Source organism: Octopus bimaculoides, chromosome 16 (assembly GCF_046866305.1).
Source record: "Octopus bimaculoides isolate indiv1 chromosome 16, ASM4686630v1, whole genome shotgun sequence".
Lineage (NCBI taxonomy): Eukaryota > Metazoa > Mollusca > Cephalopoda > Octopoda > Octopodidae > Octopus > Octopus bimaculoides.
Window position 1 is genome coordinate 15,262,357 of NC_142943.1, and position 12,467 is coordinate 15,274,823.

General features: G+C 37.1%; 1 protein-coding gene across 1 annotated transcript in view; it reads right to left on the reverse strand.

Moving 5' to 3' along the window:
- Positions 1 to 3,363: 3,363 nt before the first annotated feature.
- The window catches only part of LOC106878487 (uncharacterized), a 68,710-nt gene continuing 59,606 nt past the window's right edge, over positions 3,364 to 12,467 (reverse strand). The window contains exons 10-13 of the mRNA XM_089364170.1: positions 12,350 to 12,467; positions 10,828 to 11,013; positions 4,706 to 4,897; positions 3,364 to 3,689 (exon numbers count right to left, since the gene is read on the reverse strand). The exon at positions 12,350 to 12,467 is cut by the window's right edge and continues 56 nt beyond it. Coding sequence (XP_089220296.1) covers positions 3,532 to 3,689; positions 4,706 to 4,897; positions 10,828 to 11,013; positions 12,350 to 12,467 — 654 coding nt within the window. The 3' untranslated portion in view covers positions 3,364 to 3,531. The remainder of the gene's footprint in view (positions 3,690 to 4,705; positions 4,898 to 10,827; positions 11,014 to 12,349) is intronic.

Below are 12,467 nucleotides of genomic sequence, written 5' to 3' on the forward strand. Positions count from 1 at the left end.
TTGATGCTTAGCCAAACAGTGACAACCTCGCCTGCCTTAAAAGAGCAGTCTAGATTTATATTATACAATGTCCTTTTATTTTAAAGATAGCAATGCATGATTTGGTACTACTCTACACAGTTCTCAATAAATATAGTCAATGGTATAAAATTAAGCTTTAACATTCATTTATTGAGCACTTTTGTTGATTTCTACCACGGAATGAATTTCCTGCTGTATTTTGAAAAATAATATAATCTATATGTCCGTATATGTGTGTATGTGTGCCAATGTGTGCGTTTGTTTGTGGATGTGTGTCAATGTGTGCATACGTGTGTGTATGTGTGCGTGTGTATGTGTTTCCCTCTCAACACAGCTCTCTATCGTTCCAAAATGTCCTCATTATAGATTTATCTATCATAATTCACAATCCATCTGGTCGTCTTTATGATTCTCAGTAATCCTACTTAATTTAATTTCATGTAGATTATATAATTCAGTGTGTAAAAATGTTAAAATGTACACCACTCACATTCCACGCAAATACACAGAAACACAGACACACACACATACACACACCACATACATACATACATACAAATATATGTTGTGTGTATGAATATATATATATATATATATATATATATATATATATATATATATATATATACGTATGTGTGTGTATGTGTGTGTATGTATGCGTATACATACGTAAATATATATATATATATGTACTCGTGTGTGTATGTATATACATACCAAAAATATAGTTATATCTTCAAACGTATTCCCAAGTGTGTGTGTGTGTGTTTAGAGATCGAGAGAGAGAGAGAGAGAGAGAGAGACTCTCACTGTGCATCTGCCGACTGGAATATGTTGTGATTTAGGATCGAAACCCGCAAGCAAAGTTACACACTTCCTGGCAAAATTTTAAGTCCGAAGATAACATTTTAAATATGTGACTGAATCTGTTAGCATCTCTGATAGGTGTATCTAACAGTGAAATCCCCGAGATTTTACTGCCAAGAAAGTTGCAACCAAAAAAGAATAATGACCCCTTGAAGACTAACGACTTGAAGGAAAGACTGGCATGGGTGGTGAAGCTAGCAACCTCATTCGCCGCTACGAAAGGGACTACTAAACCTCACTCCAAGAATTCTAGGGAACGGAAGCCTGAGAGTCTCATTTGAATGACTCACCCAGAACACACTTGCGGAGGAAGTGTTAGAAGTTAAGTGCAATTTCTGGGAATTTTGCAAGATTACAAAAGGAACAATAATAGGCGTAGGAGTGGCTGTGTGGTAAGTAGTTTGCTTACCAACCACATGGTTCTGGGTTCAGTCCCACTGCGTGGCACCTTGGGCAAGTGTCTTCTACTATAGCCTCGGGCCGACCAAAGCCTTGTGAGTGGATTTGGTAGACGGAAACTGAAAGAAGCCTGTCGTATATATGTATATATATATGTATGTGTGTATGCGTTTGCGTGTCTGTGTTTGTCCCCCCAGCTTCGCTTGACGACCGATGCTGGTGTGTTTATGTCCCCGTAACTTAGCGGTTCGGCAAAAAGACCGATAGAATAAGTACTAGGCTTCCAAAGAATAAGTCCTGGGGTCGATTTGCTCGACTAAAGGCGGTGCTCCCGCATGGCTACAGTCAAAAGACTGAAACAAGTAAAAGAGTAAAAGAGTAAAGAGTATACATCAATCTAGAGCAGAATGTGAAAGAGAGAAAAAACAAAGGCAGGGCAGAATAAAGATACCCGGTAACATGCTTGTGACCTTCAGTTAGGAAGCATCCCCGAAGCACATGATCACTCATGGCAGTTGTTCCACCCCAAAGCTACATGATACTCAACTTGCAAGAGAACGTAATTGTCACTAGTAAAGGATATCAGAGCACAGAGCAAATTAGACCAGTACCATAACAGGGTTCCAGCGTCCACATTAGCAGGACTAGTCCAAGGGAAAATAATGAGTGCCTAACAGCAATATTTTCAACATATCCAATAAACGTTTTGACCCTGAGGAGAGAACGAACACTACCGAATCACCTGTAAAACAACTCAGTTGGAAGGAGAGAGTGAGATTCTACATCTGAAGAGAAAAATTAAGTCTTTCACTAAGAGATTTAAAAGGTCAAATGTTGGGACGAGGAAGGAAGAAAGCATAGAAAACTTATCCAGACGAGTTCGGGAACAACTGTGCAGGCTTAGAAAAACAAAAGAGTCTCGGAGACCAAGGCTGGAAAAAGGGGCTTAGCGAGCTCGGTTCATAAGGGTCCCCTACAAGTTTACCAACACTAAATCCTCCCAAAGAAGTTGTAGAAGAGTTCTTCAAAGTCGGCACAGTGACATTCTTAGAGGATAAGCGTTAAGTGCACACTCGAAGGTCAGAAGAGCAGAAACTCAAAGTCCTAGGTGAGATTATATTATCTAATATAATATCTAGCGAAGTGGTACAATGCCTTTCTTACTCATAGAGGCAGCATATCTAGGACGAAAAAACAAGCAGATGACTCATTCAAAAAGATAGAGGATCAGACTTACCAGGTAAGTTCAAAACCAAGCTCTTCCAGCATGTGCTACTGCCGATATTCGTGACTGCTAATGATATATGAAGCATCCATGACATCAATGAAAGGAATCAAGTGGTGGGTGAACAGGTGACTTCTTATGCCAGAGATGACATCGAATACCACAGATGACTTCGAATGCTACCAAGCTTCACAACAGTAGGGTTATAGATTTGGGCGGTTACAACTACTTCTCTCTTTCTCACCACGAGTCGAAAAATTCGAAATAGCAAAGTTCAGTATTACGATGGCGTATAGAGACACCAACAATGAAAAGTTCAGAAATACAGGCGTAACTTCAAGTAGCTGGACGTGTAGTGGCACAGACTGAAATCAGGCTTCGGTTGAAGGACATCATCAGGAACTCATATATTGGAAGACAAAACTTCGGAACCATCCACTTTAAGTAATGGTGGTAGGCAGAAGAAAGACATGATTCAATATGAAGTAAGACACTTAAAGAAGGAAGAACGTAAGTCCAGAACTATTGGATTTGAATATCGAATAATCTGGACAAAACGAGATCTGTCCAAACGAAAAATACACAGAGTTTGAACTTTAGACTCTTGAGACATTTCACAACTAATTTCTGCTCTGATCAATGTATGACATCTCAATATCAATGAACTTGCACCAATGGGGAATAAGAGAGGACTCACAGAGTTGATTATGAGAAAAGAAAGATACTTTGGAGTACATACAAGCAGGGTGTATGAGTACAATTAGCCAAGGAAAATATAGACAAGCGCGCAAAAATGAAAATACGCACACGCGCGCACACAAACACATATATACTTAAGACCAAAGCTTAAATTTTAATTTTATCATTATATTTTATTACTTGTAAAATATCCCGAAATACGTTCGATTTTAATTGAACTGTTTTAGAGGTGAAAGAATTCTAAAGCCTGTTGACATTAAGTTATTACGCGACCAATGGTTGACCGTAGCAGATCATAGAAATTTTCATATTTTATCTCTTTAGGAGTTTGGAAAACATCCTCCGTCCTTTTCACTGAAAATATATCCGTCATCACATTGAAATACTGCCTGCTTTCGAGTCTTGGAACAATAGTAATACTTCCTTGGATCTCCTGGATATGGTACTTTTGAAGCAACTTTTACTTTCGAACATACATCTACAATAAACCACAGATGTGTATTAGTATAATGTTTCTCATACAAGTTGGGGCTGTGACGACTGAAATGGGAATCATGTTCAATAAAATTCAGATGGTTTTTAAACTTTTGAAATTTGCCCAATTCCATCGCGAAGAAAGAGGAGTAATAAAGAATGAACGGTTTCTGCTTTTCCAGAATAAGATGGTGAGATGTGATTTGCGAGATATTTAGCTGCAATTTCTAGCAAATCAAACATCCACGTACAGAAGCGTTCGTTGGTGTGGTTCATGCTATTAATTAGAACCCTGTCAGTCTCAAAGCTTACAAACAATCAATCACATCCCGACTAGATGTAATCAAAGACTTTCCAACCATGACCATCTCAGTCGATATTCACGAGGAACTACTACATTGTCTCTCCTTTAAAAAAAATGGTGATAAAGTGGGAATTTCAGGTAAATTTAGTTGCTGCTATTTCTAGCATTTGCCTGATCAATAAAAACACCATCATTGTTTTTCCGTTGAAATGACGTCGTTGTCGTCGTCGTCGTGGTAGTAGTAGTAGGAGGAGGAGGAGGAAGAGGAGGAGGAGGAGGAGGAGGAGGAGGAGGAGGGGAGGGGAGGGGAGGGGAGGGGAGGGGAGGGGAGGGGAGGGGAGGGGAGGGGAGGGGAGGGGAGGGGAGGGGAGGGGAGGGGAGGGGAGGGGAGGAGCGACTTAAATCTTTGCCTGCCCCAAGTATTTTCATAAGTTTGTCTTAAACGTCCATGCTTTCTTTGAGACGTTTCCGGCTTGTTTCATACGTTCGGAGTAACACAAAGCTTTCCTTTCATTAGTCCTAAGTTACTCTGGTGGTTGAAAAAAATTTGGGAATGAGTATCATGCATGACGCGTGGACGTCAGGATAATATGTCCTGTGTGTCAGATCTCATATACAGGACAGGCAAGGGTTAAATGAAGTGGTGAAGTGATGAACAGGGAGACGAGATGAATTGTAAGAGAATGAAATTTTTAAAATACAAATGAGTAACTAACCTTTTGTGTTCCTTCTTTTCCTTGATTTTGATACAACATTGCATTGTCCAAAAGGAGGTGGAAGACACATCAAGTTTGCAGTATCGAACACCTCTCCAGTTCCACATCTTTGTACGACCACTTTACCATTCACACATTCCTTATAACTCTGGCAATCATTAGCGTCAGGTTTTCGACCAACGAAATTACAGACTGAAACAAAATATATATATATTCGCTGAATACAGAAATTATATACATACATACATACATACATACATACATACATACATACATACGTATATACATACATACATACATACGTATATACATACATACATACATACATACATACATACATACGTATATACATACATACATACATACATACATACATACATACATACATACATACATACAGGGGTTGGACAAAATAATGGAAACACCATCATAGCATCATAATTTTGAAATATCTATAAAACCGTCAAAAGCTTGTTTATTTCTATGTTTTTTTTATTTACTATTAGTGTTGCTTAATATGTTTTACTAAAATTGCTGTTTCTTTTCAGATATCATCAGAAAAGGGTAATTAAAGCTCATTAAAATGACAGAACTATCGGACTTTCTGCTCGTTACGAAAACAGCCGAAATGTTTGGTGTATCAAGAAGTACTGTCTCAAAAGTAATGTCAACCATTGAGAAAGAGGGGAAAAAACCCTCATCGAAACAAAGCCGCGGAAGAAAACCAAAGATAAGGACCATGGGACTCTTACGCGAATTGTTAGAAAGGATCACAAAAGTACAGCTTCCAAAATTACTACAGAGCTTAATGACCACCTCGAGAACCCAATTTCCACAAAAACTGTTCACCGGGAGCTCTGCAAAGCCGGATTTCACGAGAGGTCTACAATCAGAAAACCACTACTTTCAAAAACAAACGTTGCGAAGCGTTTAGAGTGGAGTAAAAAACCTACAGAATTGGTCTCTAGAGCAGTGGACGAATGTTAGTTTCTCGGACGAGTCATCCTTTAGCTTATTTCCTACAACCGGCCGAGTATACGTGTGGCGACAACCAAAATAAACATTTGACTCAGACTACCTTCTTCCAACTGTTAAACATGGAGGAGGATCTGTGATGAACTGGAGGGCTATATCTTGGAAATCCGCTGGACCAATGGTTTCTCTTCATGGAAGAATTAATAGTCAAGACTATTTCAGCATTTTATCAAATTCATCCTATAGTTGCGGAACTGTTCCGGGAGAGAAACGCAGTCTTTCAGGATGATAATGCACCAATTCACACATCTAAAGTTATTACTGAATGGTACGAGGAAGATTCTAATGAAGTTGAACATCTTATCTGGCCACCACAGTCACCAGATCTCAATATTATTGAACATTTACGGTGCATTTTAGAAAAACAAGTAAGGAGTCGTTATCCCCCGCCATCATCACTGCAAGAACTGGAGACTGTTTCAGCTGAAGAATGGACGAAAATTCGTTTGGAAACAATTCAAACTTTGTACATGTCCATGCCTCATAGAATTCAAGCTGTAATTACTGCCAAAGGTGATCCTACCCCATATTAAAATAAATTTGTTTGAAATTTTAAGGTGTTTCCATTATTTTGTCCAATCCCTGTTCATACATATCTATAATATAAATCCCGTTCTGTGAGTGTGGGTGTAAAAGATTATAAGGGCTGTATTTTTCAATTGATTTTCTCCAAATAGGGAACATACATTACTTATGTTCCAGGGATGGTTTTAGACTCTTAAACATTTTTCACATAATGAGTAACAGGCCCCCTGGAGGCAGAAAATACCCGTTCCTACGTTAAGTGGAGAAGGTAGGTAACTCATTGCGAAGTAACTTTCAGAAATTGTCTCCTTTACATCCATTGTTCAAAAACTAATCCCAATTTCACCTAATATAGAGATGTGTGTAGTCGCTTTTCACGCAAAACGGCTTCACCAATTGCTTCCATACTTGTGATGCGTGAATAATTTGACCTCGAACACATGTTAGGCTCTTCATTTGATTTTTTTAATTAAAAATAAAAAATATTGCTTGTTATATTAGATTCACTTTGAAAGTTTTTTTAAATATTTAGTTCGGTTTTCTAGCATCAGTGACGTCCATATCTCTCTATCTATATCTCTATATCCATCTCTCTCTATCTATCTCTATCTCTCTATATCCCTATCTATATTTCTCTGTCCATCACTATCTCTCTATCTATCTATCTCTTTGTATCTATCTGTCTATATATTATCTATCTATATCTATCTTATTAGCGTAACTAGCTACCTTTCTCTCTCTCTCTCTCTCTCTCTCTCTCTCTCTCTCTCTCTCTCTCTCTCTCTCTCTCTCTCTCTCTCTCTTTATATCTCACTCACTCTCATTGTTTTCACCTGCATTTTTTAGACGCTATTGTTTTCACTCTAACTTCAATTGCTATCGTTTTCACTGTAAGTTTTCAATCACTATTTACAAACAACAACGACAAATTACTGACAGAAAGAAGTTCGCAATTTCTGATGAAAGTAATTCACTGACAGAAGTAACTTCAGAAATTTCCCTTAAATCCGTACACTTAGTTAATTTCCCTAAAAATTTCTTATTTACTTTTGAAACGAATTTGTGTTTCTCTGTTGTTAACGGCTTTTTTCTTGTTCCTTCGATACTTGCTCTTTGGTTCACTGACAAAGTTTCCTTCAACCCGTACAATTCTTCATTTTCCGTAAAAAAAAGATTTTATTTACTTTCTGCTTGTCGCATTAAGAAATGAAATTTCCGTTATCCGTTTGTTTTCATTGTTTACTATCTTCTGCAGTCGTGTATTTTTGTATACGTATATAACCATGCCTAGAAGGAAAGTGTCAAACTTGTCAACAATGTCAAGGTCAGTCAAAAAAATAATGTCTCTGTCCAGGGAAAGAGAGACAGCTGCAGTCTTTGAGACTTCATGAAGTGGGCCTGATCGCTAACAAAGTGACAAGGTTCTTTCAGTTAAGACACTTCCCGGAGTTTTTAGATATGCATATGTGTGGGGTTGAGCGTGTGCATATATGGAGGTGAACGCAACTACACTTATGTCCTTTGTGAACATGTCTCTTTAGTACTTTGATGTTTGTGTGCATGTGTATCTGTATGTGCATCATTGCCTTTAATATATGTGCCTTTGTAGTTGCACACAAACAGATGTTGCACTATTTGATTCTCAGTCTGAAGAAATTTTAATAGCAAATGCATGTTTCCTCTACTTGTACACTTTTTAACTTCTATTAGTAAATGAAACACGTGTAATGATGAAAAAAAATGAAACAAAATTTTCCAATCTTCTGTTTTGATATGTAATCGGTCTGTAAAAAAACTACTTTCAGGTATTTTTCAACTCTTATGCATATTTCATACAAATGTAACACCTACATGCAATTCTGGAGACTTGGAATATGCAGATGAGCTTCATTAGGGCACAGCTTCGATTATAACCCTATCAACATACCATACACACATATACACACACATACATACATACACACATATATATATATTATATATATATATATATATATATATATATATATATATATATATATATATATATATATATATATATATATATATATATATATATATATATTATATATATATATATTCGTATCTATGAATATAAATTAGGAGGCCAATGTTAGGGGTTACGTAATCATGAACATTTTCAGCCATCCATTCCTGTGTTATGAGAGCCATGTATGATATTGCAGAGTCTTACTGAAACACACATGGCCTTTCATTGCATACACTGTCTATCCAGGGCTTAACAATTGTTTCCAGGACCTCAATGTAAGCGGCAGAGTTAAGCGTATTTTCTTTTCCACAGATCTTTAGCCTGATGTATGTATGTATGTAGGTAGGTAGATAGGTAGGTAGGTAGGTAGGTAGGTAGGTTGGTTGGTTAGTTGGTTGGTTGGTTGGTTGGTTGGTTGGTTAGTTGGTTGATTGGTTGGTTGGTAGGTAGGTGGGCAGGTAATTTTGAAATTATTAGTAGTACATGGTAAATCGAGATATTCGAAGTTTTATGGACAACTTATTCGAAAAAATAATCAAACAGATGTTCTGAAAATATCCCCAATTTCTCAAGGTGAGGGTTTTGTCTTATAATTATCGATAATTCATTAAGTTACGAAGTATTATCAATAAAGGACGATGATGATTAATATCTCATTGAGAATATGTATCAAGTACCGTATTATAACACCTATAAGCGATAATACACGAAAGAATTGAAAGACTTTTTTCATTCATTCATCAAACTGTAGGATTGCAGGTATGCTATTTTATATATTTTTGCAGGTAAACACGTATAAATAATTTTATATATATATATATATATATATATATATATATATATATATATATATATATATACACAAACACACAAGCACACACATATTTACATGTGTGTGTGTGTGCATGTGTGTGTGCGTGTGTGTGCGTGTGTGCATGTGTGTGTGCGTGTGTGCATGTGTGTGTGCGTGTGTGCATGTGTGTGTGCGTGTGTGTGTGTGCGTGTACAGGGTATCCACAATGTCTTTAGACAATTTTAAAAAGTCATTACGAAAACTTTAAAAGAGGTGACAACCAAATTTTTGTTGCATATTAATATGTTATTATTTTTTAATGATACTAATAGTTATATTAATGTTATGTGTTTATGTTTCAGAAAATGACTACTTCACAGCAAACAGTACAATGTGTGTCTTGGTTTATCGAAACAAAGTCAAGTATTCAAACACGAAGAAATTACACAGCTTAATATGGAGATCAAGCACCGACACGTCAGTTTATTCGCAAATGGCATAAACAATTTATGAAAGCAGGGGCGATGCTACATAAACCGACGACCGGAAGGACAAGAATATCTGAAGAAGATATCGAGTGCATCCATCAGTCATTTCAACGTTTCCCATCTATGTCCATACATACTGCTTCCTCTCAACTGCAGCTACCTAGATTAACAGTTCATTAAGTGCTCAGTAAGAATCCGAGGTTTTATGCATATAAGATTCAATCATTGCGAGAAATTAAGGTAAATAACAAACCGAAAATAATTTGTTGTTGATACCCTGCAAAGAAAATTGAAAAAGAAGATGGTTTCCTTAATCGTATTTGCTTTACGGATAAAGCAACCTTCCAGGTGTCTGGAAAACTTGGCAAGCATAATGCAAGAAATTGGGAATCGGAAACCCTCCACATTACAAGGAAAATTGAATGTAACGGTTCAAAGGTCAATGTGTGGTGCAAAATTTTGTGTGCATCAAAGTTATTGGTCCAATTTTGTGTTTGGAAAGGACAATAACAGCTGGTACTTACTTTGGTGTTCTAAAGAATATGTTGTGCCACAACTAAAAGAGCTCATCAAAATGTCATCTTTCAGCAAGATGGAGCACCGTCTCAGGGGGGAACAAACGTCCACGGATTTCTAAATGAAAGGTTTCCAGATCACTGGATAGTAAGACATAACACCCATGAACCTTTCCGTGCGTGTCTATACGAAAGATATCGTGCACTGCACTAAAGTAAAGGACTTGAACGACCTTAAACAAAGAATACCAGCAACCGGTGCGACCATTGATGAAGGTATGTTAAGAAGAATATGGACAGAAACTAAATAGCACTTGGATGTTCTTCGTGCAACGAATGGGGCCTATATAGAAATTTATCAACTATTTGTATATAAACTTCACTATTTACTTTATATTATGTAAATATTTCAATAGTATCCGCTTTCCATTGTAATTTTGATAAAGGTCTCTATTCAGTGGACACTCTGTGTGTGTGTGTGAGAGTGTGTGTGTGTGTGTCTGTGTGTCTGTGTGTGTGTGTGTGTGTGTGTGTGTGTGTGTGTGTGTGTGTGTGTGTGTGTGTGTGTGTGTGTGTGTGCGCATCCAACACATGCATACCATATATGCGCGTGTGTATATATATATATATCTTCTTTTGAGGGTAACAGAAGACTCGAAGCAAATAAAGCTATAAATAGTAGCGTGTAAATATGTAGGTAAAAATCCTTCGGATAGAAAAGGTCCGACATAAACATGAAACAATGAAATTAAAAAGAAAATATAAATTTATATTACGCTTTGCAGTGTATGGATTTACAGCACCCTGTTTACAAGTGACAAAAACAGCTGGGTAACACGTTTTCGATCCGTCGTCAAAGAGTTCGTCTGGACCACAAGATAATTCAACTTCAGCATTGTTGACACATTCAGAATACTTCTTGCAGTCATTTGTGTCGGCTCTTCTACCGAGAAAGTTACATGCTATAAGGACAGAACACAAGAGAATCAAAAGCACGGGATTAAGCGAACTTAGTTAACTATATATAATACAGTCAGATACCTATAAATTCAAATAGAATTAACATCCACGGTAATTCCTCATGTGTGACAAGTAGATCCAAATATCACTTCAAGAATTTCAAGAAATCCGGAGTAATTGAGAACATCAGTATACATGCATACATGTTGCATGCATACATGCATGCATACATACATACATACATACATACATACATACATACATATTTTATTTCATTCTCAAATCAACACCCCACATTCACACCTACTGCAGATGGCTTGAAGTGTCTACCAAATAGCTGAGACACTGCTACCGCCATCCTCTATTGTCAAAGTCCTCCTGCACAATTATATTGTGACTCCACGACAGGGTCTATATGTGAACGTTCGAAATAACAGCTATATTTCCGTCAAATATCACTGCGCCGACTTGTGAAGAGAAGGCCACATTAGACGATGTAATCAGAGATAACCGAGATAATTATGCAGTAACAATCAAAAATCTTTGATCATTTGTCTTGTCAGTCAGATTTCACGCTGAGCTAAACAACAACACACACAGGAAAATTTATTCTTTTAAAATTAATACACCATCAAGTGTATCTATTTTTTAATATTTCATATTGCAATTAGTTTACAATATCATTACCTGTTACAGCTTTTCGAAAGCTTACTGCATTTTGAACAGTGAGAGTGACACAGGGATTGTAACTCGATACATAACATATATCATAAAGGGAATCACTGGAGAAGCCGTAGTTATGTTTGCATTTTTATTGCATGTTTCTGTTTTCTTGCCAGTGTATTACACACTTCACTGATATATATCAATAAACAATATTTATATACATGGATAGAAAACGACAGAGGCCAATATATGTATTTGTATGTGGATGTGCGTACGTATATATATATATATATATATATATATATATATATATATATGATTGTGTATTGTGTTGTGTTGTGTTGTGTGTGTGTGTGTGTGTGTGTGTGTGTGTGTGTGTGTGTGTGTGTGTGTGTGTGTGTGTGTGTGTGTGTGTGTGTGTGTGTGTGTGTGTGTGTGTGTTGGCGAGCACCAACGTTCCATGTCGTAGGCTTGATAATTGCTGAGATTTCTCTCGGCATGAAACTAATGGTACTCTTGTTAACCCACGAATAAAGTATGCATGTGTGTGTACGTGTGTGTGTGTGTGTGTGTGTGTGTGTGTGTGTGTGTGTGTGTGTGTGTGCGTGTGTGTGTACCAGAAGCGATAAATTTCAGGACTCAACGAAAGAATGGCAAAAATGTTTATATTACGTTTCGGGGTAGAACTTGGTATACATTTAGCAAAGACAGTTGGGTAACAATTTTTTTGGTTGTAGTCAAATTTCTCATCTGGACCACACGATAACTCAACTTCAACGTTGTTGATACA